The 27,999-nt window shown below is 45.0% G+C and overlaps 1 protein-coding gene across 2 annotated transcripts; it reads left to right on the top strand.

The window, feature by feature from the left end:
• Window positions 1–4: 4 nt before the first annotated feature.
• itchb (itchy E3 ubiquitin protein ligase b) lies at window positions 5–27,995 on the top strand. 2 transcript variants are annotated; one of them, XM_080015430.1, is made up of 24 exons: window positions 5–128; window positions 5,805–5,896; window positions 6,242–6,383; window positions 8,439–8,563; window positions 10,505–10,639; window positions 12,198–12,243; window positions 12,367–12,548; window positions 12,801–13,032; window positions 13,744–13,839; window positions 15,156–15,330; window positions 15,791–15,860; window positions 16,085–16,169; window positions 16,286–16,414; window positions 18,112–18,184; window positions 19,827–19,898; window positions 20,352–20,440; window positions 21,897–22,056; window positions 22,396–22,529; window positions 22,825–22,965; window positions 23,361–23,481; window positions 23,724–23,828; window positions 24,794–24,890; window positions 25,347–25,419; window positions 26,103–27,995. In XM_080015430.1, the coding sequence occupies exons 2-24, from the start codon at window positions 5,827–5,829 to the stop codon at window positions 26,200–26,202; spliced, it is 2,652 nt and encodes an 883-aa protein (XP_079871556.1). In that variant the 5' UTR covers window positions 5–128; window positions 5,805–5,826; the 3' UTR covers window positions 26,203–27,995. The 2 variants fall into 2 exon arrangements, with proteins under 2 accessions (XP_079871556.1, XP_079871555.1); XM_080015429.1 differs by having other exon boundaries at window positions 20,352–20,444; window positions 21,901–22,056.
• Window positions 27,996–27,999: the final 4 nt, after the last annotated feature.

Raw genomic sequence — 27,999 nt, 5'->3', positions numbered from 1 at the left:
GACGCGGCGACGAAGATGGCGGCGGTGGAAGTTTCTTCCTAGAGCCGGAGCCCGGAGCCAGCAGCACCCGAGGCCGAGGCCCACCCTGGCGGCACGCTCCACGGCCACGCCCGAACCCCGGGAGCCGGGTAAGCGGTGGGCGGCGGGGTTGGATGGGGGCCGAGTGCCGGTGCTCGTCGGCGGTGCTGTTCGCCCTCTCGGCTATCGCCGACGGCCGTGGCGACGGTGACGCGGGCCGGCTCGGGCGAGCTGTGCCGGGCTGGCGCCGCTGGTGTTAGCTTCGGTTTGTTAGCTTAGCCTGTCAACAGGGAAGACGGGCGGCGGCGGGGGGGGGGGGGGGGGTGATCCGAACCGTGGCATTTAAAGTGATCGGCGTCACCTGTCAGCTCTTTTTTTTTTTTGGACAATTATTATACGAGTTAATGTTTTGGGGGTTTTTTTTTTTTTGTTTTCTTTTAAACAGAACACACGCCAACACCACGGCACACGCTACAACCTGTGCGTCAATAACATTGTAATAAGTTAGGCTAGCTAATCCCTAGCTGGCCGTGTACATATTATTCGTCGTGTGCAGAAACATGCAACTAAATTAATCTCTATATTTACACCCAGTCAATACCGAACGTGTTGTATCCTTATTGCCGCCGAGCCGCTCACGGCCACAAGTAAATTCTGTATAAATGGTATTTATTTAGTAGACGGTTAAGCACTATTTTTTATGCTACTAGTCGGTGTGCACTACAATACACCAACAACCAAGACACATTCCCTGTGTTTGAAAATGCACTTTGTAGACAGTTACTGGCAGATGTCACAAAACGGTTTGATAGCGTAAAAGCTGAACGTTGCTTTGTGGCACAAGTTTGACGTTCAACAAACTAGGAGGTTGTGAGATAATTATGTTTGGGAAATTCAGAGGAGCATCCCTTGGAGATGGAGCATCCCCGCAAACCAAAGAGAACCGGGTAAAACACATCACAGCATAAAATAAACCAATAACATATCTCAAACCACAAACTCAAAACCAGCAAAAACAAGACACCAAAACTAACCGCAAACCAATCCAACAACGAAAGGGACATGTAATTGCATAGTAAGAATAAAGCAGTAAAATAAATGGTTGTTACACAATAAATAAATGGTAGGCCAACAAATTACACGTTGTAAATGGTTATCAGAGAAACCTAGCCCTTGGCATCCGTTAAAACCCAGTGGGAAACCTGGAAAGTCCCTTTGATGGAGGGGCGATGAAAGATGACCATATGACAAGGCATCAGGGGAGTGGCCGGGCCAGAGGGGGATCGGATCCGAGGGGTGTGGGGTCTGAGCGCCGTCTGGCGGGATGTGGAGTTCACCACATAAACGTGCAGCATTCTTTGCCGAACATGGCGCAGGCGCCGCCGGAATCCGCTAGGATCATATCAATGGCCGTGCAGCTTTGCCATATAACTCGGGGGGGGGGGGGGGGCATCTACCTACTCGCCGAGAGCCTCAAACTGGTCATAGTGTAGTTGGGGAACCGTTGCCGATTATAGTAAATGTAATTGATCTAATCAACATGTTTGTTTATTGTGCACCAGGAACAGATTATGGATGCGAACACATTAGAAATTTTGTTCTGGGTCTTGTACTCCTTGGGACCCCCCTTGGGACTCCTATCGTGTTAATGTAGACACCAAGGGCGTCAGAAAAACAACCGACCGAGGGCTTGCTGACATGACCGGAAGAGGCAGGGGCACTGGTCAGCAGTTCGAGATCAGCTGCGGTGATAACGGACATCTTCTGTGCCACGGCTACGCGGGCGCATGGGCCTGATGGATTGGTGGGAAAGGTAGTGTGCAGTTTACGGCCTCCGCGAAGCCGGAATAGACCGCGGACCTGACTGGTCTGCTGCAGCAGAACCTCTTGAATGGAGTAGCCACCCTCCACTGTGGGCATGTTGTTAGGTGTTATCTGATACACTGCGGTGCAGTTGCCCAGGAATTGCCCTACGGATTTTCCTGATGATTGGCGTTTACAGATTGTGTTATTTTCAGAATTAAGAGGGGTTTTGACATGGGCCCCAGCAAGTATCATGCAGCCCCGGACGCATGGTGGTTCAGCCATGTGCACTTGATTGGTTGTGGGATCGTAGATTTTGAGTACCCCAAGCACCGTTAGGGGGGAAAGATTACATATCGTGTACATATTATTCGTCGTGTGCAGAAATATCCAACTAAATTCACCTTCATATTTACACCCAGTCAAAACTCAAATTAGTTGTATCCTTACTGCCACTTAGCCTCTCACAGCCCCAACTATGTCTTGTATTAATTGTATTTGTTTAGTAGACTGTAAAGCACTCTTTTTTTTTTTTTTTTTTTTTTTTTTTATGCGACTAGTCTGTCTGCACTACAATGCACCAACAACCAAGACACATTCCCTGTGTATGAACATGTACCAATAAACTGATTCTAATTAAAGCTTGAACATGTATTAGACTGTTGACAACAACATTGAGTGAGTGTAATAGATCACCAGCAGCTCCCTGTGTTCTGACTGTGCAGCTTGTGTTGTCGGAAATACTTGGTTTGGCAGCAGCGGGGACAACAATATAGAGAGCAGATAAAGTACTTTTTTGACCGAATTGGCCACTGACTTTTCGGTGGATTGATGTCAGTGTGTCCAAGGTTGGTCGTCGTTTTCTGTGGGGCATTCAGGATCAATGATTACCTACGTAGTGACTGGACAAGGAAGCTGGCTCCTGTTTAGTGGAACCCCAAAGAAGGTCCAATTACATAATCAATTATCACATAATCGCCTGATGGTAATCATTTTTGTAAAATAGTTTGATTCCACAATCATACGTTTCCATCCAAATTAAATTGCCAATGTTAGAAATGTCGAAATATAATAATAGAATCTGAATTTGGTGCATTTCCGTCAGTTGGATTGAGGAAAATTTACTGTCCATTGCCTAGAAATAGCTTTTCTGCAACAGGGAGAAAACGTGTTCTTACACTGTTATACGTTTATACTATGATCATGGCCTGAAATGTAGGAAAGGGCAAAATTTAAATTTTAATCACAATTACTTGTATGACAATATTGGATTTGGCCTCTTGTAAGGAAATTGAAACTTAAATAATATTTGTTATGGATCAAGATTCCATAGGCGGGATATTGTGTCAGAATTTAAAGCGGATATCCTTGACATCCCCATGTTCGAATCACTTTAGTTGTCAACTGTGCATCGTCATGTTTGACATTCTGGTGAACTGTAACACAACTTGGGGCCTAGGAATTTGGTTGATATTCTGATGATGTAAAATAGTTTCTCCTTATTTTTATGGCGTCTTTTTTGAGGTAGCATTATTTAGTTTATATTATTTAATTAAAAAGATGGCCCATACTAAGAGGACATTTGCAGTCAAGTAGTTCGCCAAAATGTACAGGCCTGCGGGCAAAGAACGGGCACAACTGAATTGAAACTATTTATTCCCGACTATAATTATACAGCACAGGCCCGCTTCATTATTTTAGACAGCTCTTTAATATTTTATGTAATTGAAGTATTACTGTACCTTAGTCTAGAAAACAGAGTCAGCCTACTTGCGAGGCTGCATAGTCAGCAGTTAGGATGAATTATTGACAGAGACCAAAGCAGAAGCCATGGTGAAAGTTTACCCACAGCGTCTCTTTCCTTCCATCTCTGCCATATGCAGGCTGGACCGGATTGGGAGGAAGTCCATGCATTATTCACTGCTACATCAAGGAAACAAACCCGATTCCAGGAAAGATCACACAACACGGTTTCTGCTGCCTTTGCCAGTGTTTCCCTTAGCCGGCTGTGTGTTAGTGTTGGGGTTATAATGATTGACAAACAGGCAATTGGGGAAATTTGGAGCAGTGTATTTCTTCTAGCCATCCGACTTCACTAAAAGTTGTGGTAGGTTAGGCTATGTGGTACTGCCTACAATCTAGCCCAAAGTCAAGTCTATGTTTTTTCATCTTTTCTCATCATTTCATTAAAGAGTAGAAGACCTGTGTACTCTTGGCTAGTAGCCATTTTTGCCTGGAGGTGCCTATAAAGTTATCGTTGATTAACTAGTAGTTAGCTAATCTTTTGTTCCTTTTTCTGTTCCAGTGTTATGATCAAATTTTCACCTTAATGTAAGGTAATATTTCAATTTGTGGAACTTCAAAACTGAAATAAATCCATGCAACCTCTGAACACCACTCACAATAAATCTTCCAATGATAGCTTATTAATTTGCAGGTCAAGTTAATGAAGCAGCTTTTCAGCCTTTCTTTGGACACTGATGGTGGAGCGACTTGTGGCTGTGTGCGTTCTTGCACTTTCTTGTTTGGTCTTGACGTGATAGAAGTTGCCTCTTCTGGCAACAACCGTTGACCAACATCTTTATCCGAGATTTGTTTTCTGCTCAAGGCACAGTTAAGCATATATTTATTAACTAAAAAGAGGAAAAAAAAAACTTGGAAAAAAAAAAAGGTTGCTTCCCATCTCAATTTCTTCACTCGTGTGTTTGCATGTAAACACGTGCGTTTGTCTTAGTTTACGTGTGCTTACCTATTTCTATTGGCCAAACGGTGGCAATGGTCAGGTTAACAGCTGCATGCAGTGAGGAAGTTCATAGCCAAATCATAAATGTCAACAGAACATATTTCTACCGGTGTACAGTTTATACCGACAAACGCTATTGTAGGCCTTGGCATCTTTACATGTACTTTTTGGACATTATGAGGTATGTAGTATATATAAATACATACTGCTAGGGGTGAAGCAATGTCACCCTTTTTGCTACTGAACCAGATTCTAAATGATCCAATACGTTTTACTGAACAGTATAGACTTGGACCATGAGTTTTTGGGTCACTACAACATAATTGACATCCATTTTTCTCCCATCATGACATCAGACACGCTTCTGTGAGTAAAAAACAAACGTAAAAATCTTCACTTGGCTTGAATACATGACTCTTGGCATGTGATTTTGCTGTTGGGAATATTCTCAAATAGTAATATCCCGTCCCAGTATCCTTATCAGTCCATGCCTGCAAACGTTTCACACATCACAGCGACCTTTGTCCTGAATAGTTTTCATTTTATTGCCACCCATGATGATAAGTGTGTGTGACCTATCACTTCTGCTTTCTCAGAGCAAGTTCCTTGTTACGTTCTTGGGTGAATGTTTTTTGAATTATAATTTCAAATTAGAACCGTGTGATATTTTTTAGTCATTATTAGGGCTGTGAAGATTACCAATTGAATCGTCTTTTATGTTCATTTCATGCCACTATCTTAGTATAGGCCTATGATAGTGTAATATTATACATCTACCTTTATAAATAAAAGCCAAGAATACTGGATTAACTGGAGCGTAAAAAAAATTCAATAGACATTTGCATCAACACAACCGATGAAAAGCTTCTATTTATTACCACAAACCTAACACTCCCTCAAAATTTGGTTAGAAACGTGATTGGAGAACCTAACTGGGACCCAAATGTGATCAGTCAATTATGTAATGTATATGGCGCTACTTACTAGGCCCTTCATCACTTTCACCCCCTTTGCGAAATATGACATCCTTGCAGACGCCACATGATCATCAATATTTTAAGGACGTCGCAGGTTGACGGACACAAGGCGTAGTCAACTTAGATGTGGCCTATGTTTGGCCGATACCTTTCATTGACTTTTATTGTTTTGTCGGGTAGCCTCCAAAACTAATATAACATTTCAACATATGACCATGCAAATACCTCTGTGCGGGAGCACTAATGACATTTGTGTGCTGCAGGTCTTCACCCCAGCCCTATGTCATGGCCAGTGGTGTTGCCAAGCTAGGCCCTACCAATGGCTACCCTATGAAGGCACAACTGCAAATCATTGGTAAGTCGTTTAATCTTTACCACTAATGAAGACAAATCTGTTTTCCCCGCCGTGTGTTATTGAACATTAGCTTATATTTTGCCCGCGGTGGACGGACACAAAGCTGTTTCCGGAACCTCGACTCTCTGTGCTTTCTGCTCCCCTTTCCACCGTACGTCTGTTGCGACGCTCTCTGCTTGACTCTCTTCTGGCCATCTGTAGCTGCTGCTTCGAGTCATTGTCCCTCCCTCTGTCTTTCTCTGTCTGTGTCCGTCCGCCCAACCACCTCTACGTTCCTATTATTTTTTTACTCACTGTCCCCCCCCCCCCCTCGATGTCCTCCCTCCTCCGCCCGTCTTGTTCCAGTGCTCTCCGCAAAGCTCAAAGAGAACAAGAAGAACTGGTTTGGTCCCAGTCCCTACGTGGAGGTGACAGTCGATGGCCAATCCAAGAGAACGGAGAAATGCAACAACACCCACAGCCCCAAGTGGAAGCAGCCGGTCACTGTGTGAGTCAGAGTCACGCTGGAATTAACAAAACACATATTGTGAAGGCAGGGGGTGGGGGCGACGGGGATCATGCAGGGAATTTTTTTTTCCCCTACTAAGACAATTGTTTCTCCATGCTTAAATCCTGTTTTTATTATACTGTATTTATTATGTGTTTTTAGTCAATATTTTGGGTTTGTGCTCTTGCCTGCTTCAAGGTTCATGCTTTCAGTTTTTTCATTATTATAATTATTATTTTTTTTTAAGTGTACTCAACTGAAACTACGGCTGGACCGGACCTTAAATTGAAATAGGCAGTGGAAATACAAAATACATGCTAGCTCCTTCAGGGGGGTGGTCTATCTCAATAATTCACATTCTGGAGTTGCGGTATTTCCAACATTAGCGTTGAAATTTGGCTGGATAGATGCCATTGTGGAGTGTGACAGTTTTTCAAAATGATCACGGTAACCTCAAATGAACACAATCGCCAGAATGTAAGCAAGACAGCTCTAGTTGCAAATTTGCTTTCACTGAAACGCCACGGGTGGTACAGTACAGTAAATCGAACAACGAGTGAGGTTGATAAAACAGCCAGAGCAGATCACTCAGGTGAGACAGCTCTGTACTTCAAATAGAGACCGGTAGTATCCCAAAGCTGTTTGTTCATTTCAAAGACCTTGTCCTACTGGTAATTAATGGTCCGGTCGTGAACTCTGTTTTGTTTCTAGCTCGCGCGAAACCTTACTTTGACCACTAATTTGCGAGACGGAGGACACGAGCAGCAGGGAATAGAAGTCGTATATGTGTGTTGATAACTCCATGTGCTTTAATTATGGCTGGCTAAATATATGCATCTCTTAGGCATCTTAATTCATTGACATTGCAACTACAGTATCTTGTGATCTTTTTATTTTTTTATTACTATTTTTTTTCAACGAGTTTTGCCTCTGGCAGTATTCTTTTGCAGTGACTCAGTAGGGCTTGGCCTCTGGAAAGCATTCTCTCTCTTATCGGCTTACTTCACGAGCCAAGTCTGTTCAAAATGAGAGACGAGCCGTGTTCATTTGCTTCAACCTAGTTGTGCGGCTCGTCAGCTGGGTCCTTTTGGTCTCAACATATGCACACGCCAGGTGTCCCACCGCTTTCAAACGTTAGCACGTCAAGAGACGTCAACTCTACACGGCGGTCAAGTGACCACCGTGTAGAGTTTCATGGGGGGGGGCGGGGTCCCAGGGGGTTGTGACAGCTATTACATAACACATGTTTACTATGACTTACCGACTGGACTCGGAACCACAGATGTCTTTCCTGGGGCACCAAGAGTGTTGGCTTTTACAACCCCGGTAGCGATGAGTGTGTGTATGCCGTTGTCCCGAAAACACGTTCTTGAATAAAGTTCCCGGAAGACAAAAAGCGCCGCATGCACTTAAGTCATATATTTAGGGAGGTGGCGGTAGAGCAGATGTTGTTCTGGCTGATTCTGTTGGAATGGGTTTTTTTTTTTTTTTTGACCTCTAAAGACAGAACTATAAATTAAGAACCAAACAAAGTAGAAATCGTACTGTGATGTCAATGGGCTGATTTGCTGGTAGTAGGCAGTTGCTGTACTTTGCATAGGTTTAGCTATCATTTGGGCTTGTTTTGTCTTCCCAGGAAATTTTGGAAGTGGGGGGGGTATATGTGGGTTATCTGCCAAAGGGGTGATGATATGGATACACGGCTGTGATCAACCAACACACCCATCCACAGCCTGTTGATCAAACAGTATCTGGCTAATACTGTAGAGCACGTTAAATTCCTGTCTTTGGTTTCCAGTTTTCATTCATGTCATTTCTTGTCCCGGTACGAGTTTGAGTCATTGTTAACAAGGCAGAATGGGAAATGGCGGCGGATAGAAGTCTGGACTGAAATGTTACGAATGCCGAAGGCAGCTCCGCCTCAGGGTCGCTCGGCTCAAATTACCCACCGAAGAATTAGAGTGTGCTTTTATTCTCCCCTTTTTTTTTATTTTTCAAAGTGTTTCTTCCTTTCTTTTGATCCAATCCAACCACACGTGTCCTTCCAAATTACAGGATTGTGACTCCCTTCAGCAAGTTGGTGTTTCGCGTTTGGAGCCACCAAACCCTGAAGTCGGATGTGCTGCTGGGCGTGGCCACGCTGGACATTAGCGACACCCTCAAGTCGAACGACATGAAAAGTGAGCACAGACGATCGCACCCACACAAACACACAAGCAATGACGCTTTATTTCTGTTGCCTCTTCCGATTGCCTTGTGCGGTACCGCCGGTTGACGTTTGGCAGTACAGCGAAACAAGGACCCTTGGAATTCAACTGTCCGACGGTGCCCAAATGCCGTGCGGGGATTCTGAAAGTCAGGGGCAGACACGCGCACACAGAGCCACGCGTCACACTGAGCGACTTGTGTAATAGTGTAGTGCAACTGATCGGATTATGTGTACCTCTGCTAATGTGAGGGCCTGCCCTGTCGCTCTCCTCTGGCTCCTCTGACACCACCTATTATGTAACTCTGATGTAGAAGGCGGACATGGGGCGGGGGGGTTTGCAATCCCAGAAGCTCCCGCGAGTCCTCCCAGATGGGGCCCGCGGGCCAAATTCAACTGTGGCATCAAACCCAGGTTTAAAAGCACAAGGAGAAGCTAGGGCAGGTCATACATAGTGATGAACAAAGCTGAACTCGCCACGTCCTTGGAAGGATAATTTGTTCATTTTTTGCTGCCAATACCCCATTAAATCCATGAACTGCAGTCAAAAAGGGCTTATTTTCACAGAATGAAGCACAGTTACTTGCGTTTTAAAAACACAAGTAAAAAAGTCCCATGTGATTGAACGGCTTAAGCCTCGGGGGAAACCTGTGATGAATGTCCTGTCAGGAACGGGGAAGTTGAATTGCGATGAAGTGCAGCGGAGTTTCGGGTGCCCGAACCTGCTCCCTACAATTGTCTACAACATGTAACGAGAGCAAAAGAGCGCGGCGTGTGGAAGTTTACAGGCGGTCGAGTTACGCCACCGCCGCTTCTAAAATTGGCTTTGCACGATATCCGATATTTATCACATTTAAAACGCCATAGAGAATGAGAGAGTGGGTTCACTGAGGACACTTGACGGCTGTCCAATTCAAGTTCTCTGGAAGAACATTTCCTTGTGTTTTTTTACAGGTTTAAGTTGTTTGTCTGCTGTGCACTTTTAGCTACATTCACTGTTGTGCGGTGCGTTCAAACAAGCTCTCTGTGGCACTGGAGGATGCAAAACAGTGTTTTAATGTGGTGGCGGCTGCAAAAAGCCCACACTCTGTCAAAGGCATGGTGACAACGCTGTGCCATGTCGATAAATCAACCGGTCTACGCCTGAGATAGGGTCATAACTCTGCACCCACACAGGAAATATTGTTCCTAGATGTTATCTCGCAGATAACGCTGGTGATTATGGTCTGTCGGTGTGGCGAGCGAAGCGTGGAGGGTGGTAGTGGTGGTGCTGCTCAAGGCTGCTGATCCGGGGCTCGGCTCCACATCGCGCTCCAGTCTCTGCTGTGGCTTCCTTGTTCCTTGTGTTTAGTCGAGTTTATTTTGCGTTTGGGCGTCTATCGACTTGAGAGATTGAGGGAGTCTCCGTTCCGTGTCTCGCAGGACAACAAAAATAGGCAGGGCCGGAGAAAACGTAAACGTTATGTTATTGACTAAAGCAACAAGTATAAAGTTGCAACAAGTGTAAAGTGTAACGTCCGCGAGGGCATTGGAACTTCAGCAGATGTAAAATGAGACTGTTACGTTTTTTGGAGTCATTACAATGTACATATTGTCCATATGAAAGAATTATTTGAGAATTGCTCAGAGTCCTTTGCTGAGGAATGATCATGATCATCAATTGTGATCCTTCAATGTCTCAGCTAAAAACCCATAACTGAATATTTTTAGATTATTCACTTATTTCTATCAACTTAAATTTTCTTGTTAGCTTTATTAGTCCTATTGGTAGTGTAGGTAGTGACTGATGTCTCTATTTCGACCGCTCGACCACTATGTGAGACGTCACTGTTGTTTGGGGATGTTACACTACACCATCACGGCATTATTTTCAGCTTTTTGACCTTTGACACCCCCCCCCCCCCTCTCTGTCCAGTTGCGGAGGTGGTGCAGACCCTGCAGCTGAGTGCGGACAGGGACCAGCTGGAGGTGGTGGGAGACCTGTCTGTCTGCCTGGACGGCATGAGCGTCGACGCCGACGCCTTCGCCACGGCAGAGGCCAATCAGAACGGTGAGGTTTCAGACGGGGCGCTCCCAAAGCTTTTTTTTTTTTTTTTTTTTTTTTTTTTTTTAATGTTTCGAGTTTATTGAAAGATTATTAAAACATACAAAATATGTCCCTGCTGAATGATAGTTTTCTCATCAAGTTTTTTGTGAATGAATGAAGTAACTTTTAATGATAATGATGACAAAACATGAAGTGGAGACTTGTAAACAAACCAAAGACTCTCAAACCAATCTTTCTGACTGGACGTTAAACGAGCCGAATGGAATTCGACCAAGCCCGTTCAAACTCTAGGAGGTTTCATAAAGATTCATGTTTTTCGTGATTTATTAATATTTTTGGAGCTGCCGTCATCCAGTTTCGCATCCCAAAGCAGTTCAGCTTGTCTGCACGCCACACTGCCACATGCAGAAAGACAGCCCATTCATATATGTATTTTCTATTACATGTATGTTTAAAGATGCATTAAAAAACATTATGTTCATCATTTGCCAACACAAATTCTGGGTCCAAACAACATAGAAATGATTACAAAATCACTCAGATAAGATAACATAAGATAACACTGTTTTATTTAAAATTATTTAATTAATTTAAAAAACGGGTAAAATCCATGGATTAGCACCAAAACAAGTTAGCCGATTTGCCGAAGTGTCTAATTCAAGATTCAAGATTCAAGATTCAAGATTTTTATTTGTCACATACATATACATACTTCCATACATATATGCAGTGAAATGTAATGCAACGCACCCGGTGATAGCACACAATAAGTCCTAGGAAAAAGTACAAAAATAAAATAAAAATAAAAAGTAGAAAATTCCTTTCTAATAGACCGACTAACTGACTCCTAAAACGTAATACAGTAAGTGGAATACTTATGGAATAAGATAAAAAATATATAGAATAAAATACAATAAAAAATAAATTGAAATAAAATGGAATAGGTTGAAGGAATATGCCTATGTATATACAGATATGTGCATTTAAAGTGGCATGTGAATTAAAGTGGCATGTGAATGTGAATAGTGTGAGGTAGTGTTTGGGATAATACAGCACAGTATACAACAGTACGGCGCAGCAATACGGCATCACGAACAACCCTGAACAGTGATACAGTATGCGGTACAGTTCACATCATGAATTCACGTTGCAGCAAAAAAGCAAGGAAGGATTTAACCCTTAACAAAGGTCCAACAAAGTTGTGAATTTATTTGTGGAACTGGAGACTGAGATGAGTCACATGCGGACAATTCAATTTTTTTTATTAATTTTTCTGCATCACGTGGATTAGTGACAAAAGAGTGAGTGTCAGATCTAGGCCACGCAAGATAGTGGCTGCCATGTTGGTTTTGTGGATAAAGCTTACATTGCCTGCGCCTTGTTTCTCTATATCCTGTATTTACCTTTAATTTCCAGAGTCCCAAAGTCTGACATTTACAGTACGGAGCCAAATGTACTGTTACTGTGTCTTGGTTATTTATCACCGGTAAAATCACTTTCATATGGGTCATTCATTTTCATTTGAAATTAATTCCCACATGTTTTCATGTCCCAATTTTAGGTACATCAAACGGAGAATCGCAACACAACGGGGATCACAGCATCGGGTACGGCACCTGTTTCCTTATGTTTTAATTAGACCTTCTGGTAACAGTTCATCCAGATGAAGAAAAAAACAAAACCGAGTTGAAAGTTGAAACTCTCCTCTCTCCCGACCCCGACCCCTACAGGCGGAGCAGAGACAGCTCTCCGGCGGTCGACGGGGTGGAGCACCGGTCTTCCCCCGGTGGGCGGCGGACGGTCAACGGCAAAGGCTCCCCCTCGTTGTCGTCGGGGGGCTCTCGCCCTCTCCGCCCGCCCAGGCCCTCCAGACCCCCACCCCCCACCCCGCGTAGACCCGCACCCTCACCAGGTTGGTAGCAGGCTCGGGCACTTCAACAGCTTCACAGCCAACCTAAGTAAATAACAAGTGTTGGAATGAGTTCTAATCCGCGTAAACCGTAATTTTAAAAATTGATTTTAAGAACCATTTGAACCATTTTTTGTGGTTTAACTCACATAATGCTACACTAGCTTTAGCAACACAAGCGTTGCCTTCAGGCCCTCGTAAACAATGGGCCGCTGATGTTTTCACGCTGGGATCTGAACGACTTCTCTCACTCAGTAACCACCAATGGCACTGCACCGGTCGACAGCGGCGACGCTCCCTCGGGAACAGACACGCCAGTGCGCGCCTCAGCTCCGGCCCCGGCCCCCCCGGACCCCGGCCTGCCCACCGCCCCAGATCAGGGCACCCCCTCGGCCCTCGGGTCGGGAGCCGTTGCCAGGCAGCCGGCCGTCAGTGGCGCGACCCCCGCCAGGGGCCCCACTGTCAGCACGGGGCCCATGCCTCCTGGGTTAGTCGGCTTGTTTTACTGGAATTCCCAAGTGGTTGGAACCTGATTATCTTGGCCGCTATTATTTTTTGGCGCCGTGGTTATAACCTTTGGTGTCCTCTTAGCTGTGGTCAGGGCTGCATAAAGTGCTTGAAAGACCTCACACAGCCAAATGATATGTTGCGTTGGCCTTTTTCCCTAATAGGCAATCGATCCCAAATCTAAAAAATTTAATTGTAAATGTCACTAATACTCACCCATCTATGCATTTGAACATGAATTGTTACAAATAAAAAATAAAAATAATAATCCAGCATTTTCCCACAGGGATTGATAAAGTGCTACCTTATCTTAGCTACAATGCAAATTTGGCTTCATAGGCAACATCAAATTAACAAAAGAAGACCATTACATTGTTTATGGCAATTATCGTAGAATAAATATAAAAATGCTTCTATGTCGCTTCTTCATCTAAGCCATCACGTTGCTCACGCGCTCGCACCAAAGCAGGAACCCAACACCCTCGAAACAGGAAGCGGCTTCCGTAATGGGTTCCCCACGTACGATGGGTTCCCTCCATCCAGCATCGCTGATCGATCGTGGTCGCTCCGCCTTGACTTGACTCTGTCGTCTGCTTTACGTCGGACGAGTCGTAGCATAATGGCTGTTTTGTTTTTTTTTTTTGTTTTTTTTTGTTTTTTCCTTACGGGCTGATCGCTGTGTCATGTGTAGGTGGGAGCAGCGCGTGGACCAGAACGGCAGGCTGTACTTCGTCGACCACGTGGAGAAGAGGACGACGTGGGAGCGACCCGAGCCGTTGCCTCCTGGGTAAAGAGCCTGAAAAGTCTTCTCGGCCCTATTTATTTATTTAGTCGGTTAGCGACAGTTCCTCCCAATTCTGGTATGCTCTGATCCATGTCAACACAAGTTAGCATTTTTCAGGAGTTGGGAATGACCTATGATTCCATCACAATTTAATTGCAATTGCAAAACAAGACAATAGATGGAAAATAAATAATGGCCCGGCAGTGTCGGCAGGAATACAGAGGCGTAGAAACGCGTTTCACGCTGCTCAAAATGCACGGCGCGACGAAATAAGTTTTTACAAACTGGTTGATTACTATTACGATCAAAAAATGTGAATCGTCCTCGGACGCTCCGAGGCTCTTGGCAACCAATGCAGATAGCTGAACAATGCCTAAATACCTGAATCTGACCATATGATATCTGTCCTCAAGATGGATTTTGTTTTGCTTGTGTCCTTCGAAAGCGCTTTAGAACAATGCTTCTCGACTCAGCTCCTCAAGACCTGAATATTACTGGTTTTCTCATACTACCAGTCAGTTCAAAAAAATCATCGGTGGGGTTGGGTATCGTTTATAATTTACCGACTGACTCTGACCCCTGGTTCCGATTCTTATCGTATTGCTTTAGTACAAAAAGTGGGCAGGCTTTTGTTGAGAACACAAGGTAATTTCTTGGTTCACTCGACTGTTGCAAAGGAATGTCGTCCTTTCACAGTGAGTCGCTGCTCGGGGACATTCAATGACTCCCTCTCTACTCAGCTGCCCCTTCATTGCGAGGGTGCATGCAGTTTCCCTGCCTGTAGCTCTTTAGAGACGATTCAAGAGTTAAGAGATTATTTGTCACATACAGTTACATATGGTCATACATATATGCTGTGTAGCGTAGGTTGACGTAGGTTCTTCTCTGTGAACTGGTTCCAGTTCAGAAACCGGCTCATCCCATAGCCGAGTCCCTTCCACATGGTTAGAATGAAGTTGTGGACATGGCTATCAGTTGTGAAGCGCTGTTCTAAAGCACGGCTCAGACTTCCGAAGAGGAACCTCGGTGGAACCTGAAGAGGTTGCTCCTCGGCCGCCTGCCAAAGACAAATGTCGCCTTCCTGATGTAATTCAAGTTTACATCGATAGCCACTAATAACCATGCGTCTCAAAGGCAACACAAGTTCACGTTGACATAGGAATCTACGGCATCTCCTCATCCCCCATGGGGATCAGAATGGGAGAAACCATGTGAAGGAATCCCCCTTCCTGGACGGCCGGGCTGCTATGTGATGGAATATACAGTATAATCATGTGGTCACCTCTCAGATCTTATGACTTGATCTCACCTCCACTCAGCTGGGAGCGTCGTGTGGACCCCATGGGCCGGGTCTACTTTGTCGACCACATAACTCGCACCACCACGTGGCAGCGCCCCACCGTGGAGACGGTGCGCAACTACGAGCAGTGGCAGCACCAGCGCAGCCAACTGCAGGGTGCCATGCAGCAGTTCAACCAGAGGTTTATATTCGGGGTGAGTGGCGCTCTGTCTCATGTTTCAGCTGTTAGCTTCCAAGAGCCTCTTCGCCCTTCATGCCGGTGTGAATGTGATGCAGTGACACGACACCCGACGGTGTTGACGGTCAGACGCAAATCAAATTCGTCAACACATGTCAAAGTTCCACTTTGCATTCTGGGCTAGGAAAGGCAGATCCCGGCACCAATAATTGAAAAACGCATATAGAGGAGCTAATGCATAACGAAAATACATTCAATGGCTGTTTCTTAAAGTACGGGCAGATGAAGTTTTCAAATTTTGGATCTTTTATTTATTTTTTGTTTTTTGACAAAATAAGTTCACAGTTTGCCACTTTAATTGGTACAATATATTCCACTCGCTAATTGTTCCGCTGGAGCCAGAACTTTTCCGCCTCCGCAATTGCCCACGCCGCTATCTCACTGATTTTGGTGACTCTTGCTTCTCTGCCGCGCAGCTCCAAGACCAGGTTCCCGCCACCCAGAATAAGGAGTTTGATCCTCTGGGGCCACTGCCGCACGGATGGGGTGAGACCTCTGACGTTACGTGCCGACACATTTTAGTGGCCTGATCAGTCTTTTTGGACTGCAACCTGAAAAGGCTGCGTTACCCTGTGACTCACAAGCTCCAAACTTGGATTTGTTTGTAAAATGAACAAAGAGCTGCTATTCCGGCAGAGTAACTTATGAAAATTAGAATTTTTCTTTCAGTGAATTTTGGATGGAGGACTGAAAGTTTGCGTGTTTTTCAGAGAAGAGAACTGACACCAACGGCAGAGTGTACTTCGTCCATCACCTGACTCGGACTACGCAGTGGGAGGACCCGCGGACGCAGGGGTGAGTGCCTTTCCTTGTGGCTGTGTGCGTCGGTCCCGGCGCCTTTTAAGCCTCGCTCTCCTTTGCCATGACCAACGGCGCTCCCTCCTCTCCTCTCCCCCCTCGGCGCTGCGCAGGCTGCTGAACGACAAGCCGCTGCCGGAGGGCTGGGAGATGAGGTTCACCGTGGACGGCATCCCCTACTTCGTGGACCACAACCGGAGGACCACCACCTACATCGACCCCCGCACCGGGAAATCCTCGCTGTAAGTACCACGGCTTCAGGGCGCACGAGGGGAAGTAGAAAGCTCCACCGCTCCGACCGATGATTACGTCGGCACAATTAAAAAATGGAAGGTGCCATGAAGACAGGATACTTGGCCGTACTTATGGATTACCTATGTCAACCGCAAGTAATCAAATCAAAAATAAATCTCAGGTTCTCACTCATTGCACTAGCGCCATTAGCACTTATATGACCCACCCGCAGAAAAACCTGCATTGTTGCACATTTCTAAAATCACCACGAATAAGTTGAAAAAGCCTTTCTTGAAGGAAAATTAGATTTTTCCGGATTAGTGTTCCTTTGTGTATTTTATTATCTCAGCGTATTTTCAAAGCCGAGTTTTATTTATAAATAGTAGAAAAATGTTAAACCGTGGAGTTAAATATTCCCGTTAGATGACATGGGGAAACGCAGTTCACTTAGGAGACGCTGAATCTGAACAACACCGATCAATGGTTTCCTTTAAGGCGAGCGTCCATGTGAAGATCATTCATCCATATTCCATGTGATGTAAAGTCACAATGTGAAACCCTTTTGATAAGAGTTCAACCTTTTAAATCTTGAGTGTTTTATACGCACACCTGGATACATTGTTGTGTAGGCGACGTAACACGCGAAGGAGAAAAGCTGACGTCACTTCCGGAAACAAGACACGGAGCCTTTGGAGAACTTTGAAGGTGAAGACCTCGGAACTCAGAGCTCTGATTCTCCACTTTCAAATGACGTGGAGAGAAAGTGAAAAGTGAAACGGCACCAAAAGTATCTAAAATCTGTGATGGGTCAGATATGCTTGTACTTAAATGAACTGTATATTAGAGCCATCCTTTTCTCATTACACTTAAAGAAAAGCTTGTATTATTCCCAATTGACCATTAGATCATTGGATATATTTAAATACATTTAAGTCCGGGTCATCGTGCTCCATTCGCATTCAATGTGGTTGCGTGTCAATGTCTTTTATTCATTTAAACTCTTGACTTTTGGAAACATTCGTCTGGTCACGCTCCGACTAACGTCTCAGTAGTTCTCGCTGACGGCTTCCACTCTGTCCCGGTAGATGCGTGACACCCTCGCCAACTTCGCTAATGACTCTTCAACGCATATAGTCTCCCGGGTACAAGAAAAACCTGCCGCGCAAACCGGTTTCTATTTCCCCTTCCCGCCGCGGAGAAACTGAATGAGACGATCACTGTCTGAGCGGTCCTCTTTTCTTTCTCCACCATGCGTTCCTCCAGATGCGAGATGAGATTATGTCTGTGAATGCAACCTTTAACTGCGCTGCCGTTGGGTTAAAATGAGAATTAAAAACGTCCATATGAGAATGTGAAGGCAGTCTAAAAGTAATATCGAATGCCTTTATTTTCAATCCTGATTTAAGAAACTTCACTGTACCATTCCTAACACAGTCTATTCCTTTTTTAGAGCCTGGCCTCTGTCAGTTGATATCAATCACAGTTGTTATTGTGGACCACGCATATCCAGAGCTTTGGCTCTGCCGCAGCGGGATTTGAAAAGATCTCTGAAGCATCTGGCTCTGTTGACAGAGTGCCATGATGTATGTCCCAAATCGCTGACTCCTCCATCTGTACCTGCCCCCCCCCCCTTTTTTTCCCTGTCTGCCTTTCCGTGACCCGTCTCCCACTGTCCCAACGGTTCCCACTTCTTCTCCCTCAACAGCGAAAATGGACCTCAGATCACCTACGTGCGAGACTTCAAAGCCAAAGTGCAGTACTTCAGATTCTGGTGCCAGGTAGGTGTTGATGTTCAAAGCAGGGGTCTGCTGGTCACTCTTGCTTATTGAAGTCATGTATAAGTAGTTGTTAGTGGTTACTTATACAAGGCATTTGCACTGGTGATATTAAGTGCATTACACTACAGGCCATTAGCATAAAAAAGTCAGATATACGAATAAAATATACAAATTAGGCTTGGGAAAATTTAAGCTTAAATGGTCAATCGGTGATCAGCTCCATCGATCGCGATTGACATTAATGACAGGTGATTTAAAAAATGTTTTTTATATCCACCAGGAAAAATCAGAGCATTGAAACGTGCAAGGGCACTTTATTGTGTTCTGAAACTGGAGGGGAAGAGGGATAGTGGGGGCAGAGACTCTCACCCTCTCCTCCCAGAGCTGTCGAGTAACCCCTTGTCATTGAATCTCACTTCCCCGCTCTATATGCAAATCTTGTGATTATAATATAGCAATATATAATATAATCTCATAGAGATGTATTTTATTTCTTAGTTTCTTACTTGTATGGAAAAAGAAAAACATAAACCTAACTCGGAGAATTGGAGCCAAGTTTCTTTTTTTTTTTTTGTTTTTTTTCCTTCTCCAGACAGCATGCACTCTGTGCATGTGCCGGTCCCACTCCCGTGCCTGTCTTTTTATTTTGCATCTATTTATTTTAATTTGTTTCCTACATATATGAAACAAAATTTTTGAATACAACTAAGTTAAGGGACGTTCCCGTTCCAAAAAAAACCCTGCATCCCCACTGTCCGACGCACGTCTCCCTGTTGCTTTCCATTGCTATGGGACTTAATTTAGTCAAAACTGAATGTTTCTATGTAAATAATTTACTTTTAAGTAATAATCCCTTCACTTCTGTAACGGGGGGACCGCATTTGCAAAATTGCATTACATTGTATGTACCACCCTGATAACATCGTTAATTGGTTGGCAATGCCTTATGAGCAATACCAAATCCATATTTTGTCATATATTATGATTATGTTATTATGACACTGTGAATACAGCTAAATGACAATTTTGTTGTCCTAATTTAAGATTTCCTCCAAACGAAAGCATCCATAGAAATGAAGCTGCAATGCAACTTACTTACTAACATATGAGATATTTACGACAATTTACCTGTACTGAAAAGCTGTACTGACATACAACAAAACAAACTTGTTGAACAGCAAGTTGAACAATTTTCAATTGTATTGATCTTTTTCTTAGGTCTGTGCTAATGACCCCAAACTGACAGTCTTAGAAGTTCAGTGGAGGAGCTATGGTTTTATTTCCTTAAAAAAAAACAACCCAAAAATGGTTCATAATAGTGAAATTTATTCAAATTCAAGCTCTTTTCCAGCACTTTCAATGTGTAAATGAACAATTTCTAGCACATTGAGGTTTAGTGGTTTTAGATGTGACCTGTTGCCTTTTTCAAAAAACTTAACATTACTCTCAAGAGGATATTTAATTAAAAATGATCTGACACTCCTGAACATCCCCGCCCCCCATCAACCCTTTAAGACTTTGTACAAACCTTCTCAAATGCACATCAAGTGAACTCTGCCACGCCCTCCAGTCATTGTCACATAATGTAAATGCACACACACACGGCTGACAAACCACCGCTGACACTTTCCAATTCTTCCAGCAACTGTCCATGCCTCAGCACATCAAGATCACAGTCACTAGGAAGACCCTGTTTGAGGATTCCTTCCAGCAGGTACGCCGGCCGACACCTCGTTGCTTTCAACTCCCTCAAATTTGTATTAGGCTTTTAGTTCTATAGGGCACCATGGAAAGCGTGCGTGATAGTGTGTGTGCGTGTGTGTGTGCGCACATGCTCAGAAATGTGACATCTGAGAATGCGACGACGGTTGTCATGTTTACATATAGCAGGTGGTGTAAAGTCATCATGGCCGGCGGCACGGCTGCAGTCCTGCTCTCTGAAAGATAGATATGAGCTCTTCACCTCCCGTGTAAAACAATGGTCCCATGGTTACAACGTCGTGTTTCACATAAAAGCATAAACATTTTATAGTTACCATTGAGGATAACATCAAGGTGGCCATTTTACCCACTTTACCCACTTCATCAAACAATGTATTTCTATTAAAATCTGTCATCCTCATTGTTCATTGAAAATGCTCTCAATTCACATTCACATCTTTTCCAGATCATGAGCTTCAACGCCCAGGATCTCCGCAGGAGACTGTGGATCATCTTCCCTGGTGAAGAAGGCCTCGACTATGGAGGGGTTGCCAGGCAAGTCATGAATAGCGATGCACGGAAACAGATGGTGGTATCTGTGCGGATATAAGGCTCGTGTACTTCTACTAAAATAAAAAACACTTTGACACCGTTTCGCCGTCGCTGACAAATTTCCAACGTCAGGCCCGAATATGAACAATCGTGAACGATGAACGGACTAGTGAACTTCTAGTGTGACGTAATTGTAGAACAGCGACGTGGCGTCACACGACACCCCAACGAAAAGTCTAGCATGTAGGGTTGGGCGATACGTCAAAATTTACCTGGCGGCCGCCCAACAATCGTCGATTGTCGATATATTCACCATGGGGGGGATCGGATCGCGGGCGCCGCGATGAGCCTCTCCATGCTCCCCTGTCTCCCTCTGCAATTTCTTGTGGGTACTCCACCTTCTCCGTGGGTGCTCGCTTGAGGGCCCGAGAACAACAGTGTGAAAAACAACACAAAAATAATCCCACATAGGGGATTATTTTGGTTTTAAGCCGGAGACAATCAGCAAGTCATTTGCTGTCTTCTGCCGCAGCCTGGGACGGGGAACTGGGTCTGGCCGCAGTGCGGTGGTTGGGTTAAAACAGACACTTAATTAGGCGTTTAAGGAGCCGTCTGGCAGAGAGAGAGAGAGCGAGAGCGCAGATGGGAAGAAATGCACCAGACGTTAAGGCGGCGTCGTTCCTATTCTCGCATGCTTTGAATTCCGCTTTTCAGGTCATTAAAACAACTCGACAAATCTTCCAAAAAAAACAACCGCCAGTGGACTCGCGGGTTGCTGATATATTTGTCCAATAGCCCAAGCCCTACTATCACGTCAGAGTATTTTGTATTTTTTTGTCTGCCTAGTTTGACAGCTCCTACCACGTGTTCCTTGACGTTGACCAATAGGATGTGCTCTCTGGTGAACATAAATAAAAATTGAGAAAGAGGGACGCTGCTGTCAGGTGGAACAACGAAACCGAGGGAAGGTTCGTTGAGCAGTGGCAACAAAACCCCTGCCTCTTTGACGTTTCCTCCAAGGATTACCATGACAGAGACAAAAAAGATAAATGTTGGCGGGAAAAGCGGCGGCACCTCAGCAACCTGGTGCGTAGCTGGTTAAGCTATGCTAGGCTGTCAAACCGACCTCTTCGTGACACCCAGGAACGGGTCCACAATCCTTTTTTTCTTTTCGGACATCACACATCGCTTCTGTAGCCGTGATTGAGAATTTCTTGAAACCTCTTTCCGACGACCTAGGAACTCGCGCAGAGTCGCGAAAGGCAGCGTGCGATGATTGGTCGGCGTAGTACTTGTAGTGTTGCCGGTCTCCCGGCCAAGGCACGGCAAGAATCGATGGCACTACGACATGGCGACCACCGTGAAAGACAAAAAAACGTCATGTAGTCAGATCCCGGCGCGAGTCGTCCAGTTGTCCTCACAAAGCGCTGTAGCCTCACGGCTGCTCTTCCGCCCCCAGGGAGTGGTTCTTCCTGCTGTCCCACGAGGTGCTGAACCCCATGTACTGCCTGTTTGAGTACGCCGGCAAGGACAACTACTGTCTCCAGATCAACCCCGCCTCCTACATCAACCCCGACCACCTCAAGTACTTCAAGTTCATAGGACGCTTCATCGCCATGGTCAGTCACACATGTAGGCCCCAAACTCCCTGACCAGTGATTTTATCAAAAATGTCATCTTAAGTGGTTTTTACGTGGGGGGGGGGGGTTGTTTTAAAGATGTGTGTGATTAGAGGGAGCGATAGCCTATCATAACCTGACCAAAACAACCGAGAAGTCGGAATCTTAACAATACTCCGTTGCCTCCCCGAAGGCGTTCAGTCTGAACATGCTTTGCATTTGTTCTTCCAAATGCGTCACGAGTTGGGTTCGGTGTATAAATTCAAACTGTGGTCGTACGTCATGGATGTATCCGGGATTGAGGCGCGGGCGTGTGTTTTTGACTCCCTCACCTTGCAGGCCCTCTTTCACGGAAAGTTCATCGACACCGGCTTCTCCCTGCCCTTCTACAAGCGGATCCTCAACAAGCCCTGGGCTCTCAAGGACCTGGAGTCAATCGACCCCGAGTTCTACAACTCCCTCATCTGGATCAAGTACGTCCGCGCTGGCGAGGCGGCCGTGCATGTTTGGAATTGTGTTTGTGGTGGATAAACAGATGGATGACTTGTAAAAAAAAACAAAAAAAAACCCATCTGTAGTGTTAAGAGGACGAGGGTGTGTGTCCCCCTCATGGATGTCTCTTTGTGGGTGACTAACCAGGCTGTCCTAGTAACTCACTGTACTCAGCTGCTGCTTGTAGGTTTTTTTACGACGTCGGCGGCAGCCTCCGTTCATTTCTTTGAAGTCGGGTTCCATTCCGTTTGAACCGCCCCGCGTCTCCTTCGGCAGAGACAACGACATCGAGGAGTGCGGCCTGGAGATGTTCTTCTCGGTGGACAAGGAGATCCTGGGCGAGATCACCACCCACGAGCTGAAGGCGGGCGGCGGCGACATCCAGGTCACCGAGGAGAACAAGGAGGAATACATCAGGTGCGCGCGCCGCCGTCGCCACTCTAGCTCCCACAACTCCCTCTTAAGTGCTTGTTTACGGTCGGTCGCATGTACAAATAAAGTTTTTTTTTGTTTTGTTCATGGAAATGTTCACACTTGACGCTCAGAGGCTCTTTGGAACTATCGGCTCAAAACGGACCCAGATCTGTTCAGGTTTTTTGTTTTTTTGTTTTTTTTGTTTTTTGTTTTACTCCATTTAAGTAAAATCTTTGACTTGTTGTACTTCTACACAGAGGCTGTTATGATACTGATACTGTGACAAAATGTACTTCTTGGTTCAGTCGCTTTGGACAAAAGCCTCTGCTCGATGAAGTCAGGTGGTTGGTTGAGGTACGAAACGGTACCCGACGCCCTAACGGTTCTGCCGTTTACAGGCTGGTGGCGGAGTGGAGGTTGTCCAGAGGGGTGGAGGAGCAGACGCAGGCTTTCTTTGAAGGCTTCAACGAGGTCCTCCCTCAACAGTACCTGCAGTATTTCGACGCCAAAGAGCTGGAGGTAGGTGGCGTCCGTGGCGTGGCGGACAAAGCGTCTCCTTCCCTTTTACAATGTCGGTCGGGGAGGTCCCCCGGGGGTTTTTGCCCCTGTAGGGGGTCCGAGGTTTAGCGGAAACGTCCCCCCCGGAATCGCGGAAAGTCCCCCCCCCTGGCCCCGGTGCCTTGTGTCTGTGGAAGACGCGCTGTGTGTTGGGCGGGGCGGTTGGGGCAGAGCGTGCTGACGGGCGTTGGTTCTGGCTCCAGGTGATGCTGTGCGGCATGCAGGAGATCGACCTGGCCGACTGGCAGAGGAACACCATCTACCGGCACTACGCCCGCAGCAGCAAGCAGATCATCTGGTTCTGGCAGGTCAGCGCCGCTCAGGCTCACTTTTACAAAGACCCTTTACAGGTTTTTGTTTTTAAATGTCTTACATTTCAGTGTTTCTAGGACGCGGCCCAGGACTCTAAAGATCCTTCTCAGTGATGTTTTTAAACTTAAGCAAAATAGTCAAGTGAGGGGGAAAAATAGTAACTGTAGTATGTTGACGTAGATGTTTGTGGAGCCCACAACATGCACTTACAGCGATTTGGTTTTGTAGAATCATATCTGCTCCTCACCTCCATATAAGTACTATTAACTAAGTACTCTTCATATAAGAACTATTAACTAAGTACTATTCATATGAGTACTATTTACCAAGTACTATTTACTAAGTGCTATTCGTATAAGTACTATTGACAAAGTACTATTGACAAAGTACTATTGACAAAGTACTATTCATATAAGTACTATTCATATAAGTACTATTAACTAAGTACTATTTATATAAGTACTATTAACTAAGTAGAATTAACTAAGTACTTTTCATTTAAGTACTATTCATATTCATACTGTTTATCATAGGGTTTATGGTCTCCGCCGATGCAAACTTACCGGGAACATTATGTCACCGGGTGCGGTGTGTGTTGAGGGACGCCACGCAGCGGAGCCCAGCGCAGCTCGCCCAGCTCCGAACCAAACTTCACGGAAGTCCGTTCGGAAGCGCAAACTCGCTTGTGATTTTGATGTTCCAAATCAAACGCTCATTTCAGATTTTTGATTTTGAATCGGATTTTCGGACACCAAAACAGATAAAAGTGTAATTTAAAACGGGCTGATTATTCACTGAAAATAAGTCGTAAATGTATTGGATTTATCGTGTGTGTGTGTGTGTGTGTGTGTGTGTGTGTGTGTGTGTGTGTGTGTGTGTGTGTGTGTGTGTGTGTGTGTGTGTGTGTGTGTGTGTGTGTGTGTGTGTGTGTGTGTGTGTGTGTGTGTGTTCTCTTGTGCAGCTCATAAAGGAGATGGACAACGAGAAGAGGATGAGGCTGCTGCAGTTCGTCACCGGCACCTGTCGCTTACCTGTTGGTGGCTACGCCGACCTCATGGGTAAGATAAGATAATAACTTTATTCATGGTTAAATAGTTGAATGAATTAAAACTTTATTATTTTCAGAAATGCAGCTGAAGTTCCTCGGCAGCCACAAAAACCCTCCATTTAAAAGCTGCGAATCAGCCAACAGACCAAATAGTTCAAATGATAAATTATATAATAAATTATATAATTATACAATGTGAATAAATTATAATAATTATTATATATTATTTTTCAATATTTAAAATGTAGGTTTTTTTTTATTGTTAATTGTATTATGCTAATAATGATAATATTTGGATTTTTAAATTTTTTATTTTATTATTTTTCCACTTTCTGCTCTTTGTTTGCACTGGGAGAATTGTTTAAATACATTCGACTAAAAAATGTGTTTCGACAATTAAAAATGGACTTCCAGTTCATTTTTGATGATGAGTGCAGTTGTTGACCCGAGCTGTGTCCCCGCGCAGGGAGCAACGGGCCCCAGAAGTTCTGCATTGAGAAAGTGGGGAAAGAGAACTGGCTGCCGAGGAGTCACACCTGGTAAGACGAGTCAACGCCGGGCCCACCGTGCTCACCGCGACCACCACGCTCACGACGCTCACGTTTCAGAGCTTTCGATGCTTCTCGTGGTTTAAGGGCATTGGCTATTTGCTGGACTACTCGGCATGTTTCCGGCGTCACGGGTCAATCGGGTTTCATGTCTTGAATCAGAATCAGAAATACTTTAATTATCCCAGGGGGAAATTACTTTCGTTACAACTCCAATCTACATACAACATATTTACATACAACATATTAACATACAACATTTTATAATTATTAAGAAACATATTTATATATAAATAAATATATAGACATATCTATATACACATGGTAAAATGTACAGTTAAAAATGTGCAAGAAGAAGAACGCCGTCCAAGCCACCACTTCTTTTTTTTTTTGGTCCATCGTTACTGCGCTTTGCTGGGAAACCATAATGTTCCCAATGATGTTTAATGTTTAAAACGAGCCGATTTGTTGACTTTCAGGAGATGCGCTGACTATTGGTTTAATATTACGATAAACGACGACAAGTCGAGGCAACCAAAACTCCTAGTTAACGGTGCTACCTGCTCCAGGTGGCACATGCAGAGCTATGAGTTTCAACTGATTTGAGCTATTTGTCGTTTTTGTTCAAATGAGTCAGAGCCGTGAATTTGGTTGCGTTTTGGTGTCTTTGGCAGCTTCAACCGGCTGGACCTGCCTCCCTACAAGAGCTACGAGCAGCTGAAGGAGAAGCTCATGTTCGCCATCGAGGAGACGGAAGGTTTTGGACAGGAATGAGGGACGACCCAAAGGAGGAGGAGGAGGAGAAAGAGGAGTAGACTGACCTCTGTGCTGTCGCTACTGCTACTACTACTACCCCCTCTACCTGGAAGGGGGAAAACAAATAATTTAAATCAGGGAGCCTCTTTGGAAAGTAGGCGTGTGTGTGTGTGTGTGTGTGTGTGTGTGTGTGTGTGTGTGTGTGTGTGTGTGTGTGTGTGTGTGTGTGTGTGTGTGTGTGTGTGTGTGTGTGTGTGTGTGTGTGTGTGTGTGTGTGTGTGTGTGTGTGTCCGTGTCCCTAATTCTCGAAACAGCCAAATGGGGAACGCGGGGGAGCTCGTCTCAGAACGTCTCCTTCCCGGAGTAGCGCACGGAGCCTCTGTGAATGAAATCATATGAACAGGATCATGTCTCCCCCCCCCCCCCCCCCCCAAAAAAAAAAAAAAAACTTGGGAGTTGAGATTGATTTTCTTCCTTTTTTTTTTTTTTTTTTTTCTGTGCAATCGAGTGAGTTGCACCGCTTCTTGCACGCCCCGCGCCCCCTTATCGTCTCCCAATTTTAACTTTTTTGTCAAATCTATGGACGGAGTTGTTTTTTTGTTTTTTTTGTCATTTAGGAACCAAATCAACAAAAACTGATTGTAGCTTACGGACGCAGTCGGTGGATTTCCCTGGGGCGGGCGGGGCGACTCAGACGAGAGAGAGATCCACGTTGTGACCTGTGAATTTGGGGTTGGCGGGGAGGACTCCGGGCGTGTCTTAAGTTCGGCCCTAGTTTTATAGGGCGGGCTGGAGGGGGGTGGGGGGGCGACGCCTCAGCATCGTGGGAGAGTCGGAAGTCGCAAATTTGAAAACGTGTTGGTCCCGCCTTTTTCTGCTCCTTCTCCCCACCACCGGGGGTCGGCGGGGGGCTCCATTTGGTGTTGGGGTTAAACGCTGGGAATGCAAGTGGCAGAACAAAGCCATGTTGGCTTCTGTCTTCCAAGTCGGACCCAAGTTTGACTCGGAAATAATCCCACGTTGCTACGACGTTCGCCGCGAAGAAAAACCCAGCGTACAACTGTGCTCATTATCATCATTATCATCATCATCATTATTATTATTATTATTATTACAGCCTACTAATAGTTCTGTGTGGAATTGGAGCTTATTGTGATGAACACGGAGCTGCTATTCCGGCTGCAATTTTGATCTTGCAACACAAGAGCTAATTTCTTGTTATTTGTGTATTTTGGAGTGGAATTTAAAAAGACGTTCTCCCGTCACTCCGGCGCGGCTGACGGGCGGCGGAGCAGGTTGCCGTTTCTCCCCGTGAACAGCACGGAATCTCTCCGTGGCGACGGCGGGGAGGCGTCTGGTGGGTTTGGTCTCCACGCGTCGCGCACGCGGCCTGGACCGACGTGACGCGTCCCCCCCGTGCGTGCGTGTCTGTGTGAGGACGCCGTCTTACGGGCGGGGTCTCAAACGGAAGCAATAAGCGGATTTTTAAACCAACGTTTTTTTTGTTTTTCTGTTTTGGTTTTTTTTCTCAAACTGTGCCGTTCTGCGTTCCTTCATAATCTCCAGTCCCAGGGAAGTGAAAGCTGAGCAAAAGTGTAAATATATTAATTTATGTCGCATTGCAAATCAAATCAGCAGCTCCTTTTTATTAAAAACAAATAACGAAAAATCCCCCCCCCCCCGAATCTCCTTTGTACGACTACACCGCTCCCACTCTGTAAATGAAAACTCAATGTAAATGGTGTTGATAACAAATTTCTCTTTTGTAAAAAATAAAAATAAAAAAAGAAAGGAATGTTTTATTAACAAGAGGTG

This window comes from Zeus faber (assembly GCF_960531495.2).
Source record: "Zeus faber genome assembly, chromosome: 15".
NCBI lineage: Eukaryota > Metazoa > Chordata > Actinopteri > Zeiformes > Zeidae > Zeus > Zeus faber.
The sequence above is the reverse complement of the archived record's forward strand: the minus strand, read 5'-3'. Positions and strand labels throughout refer to the sequence as shown.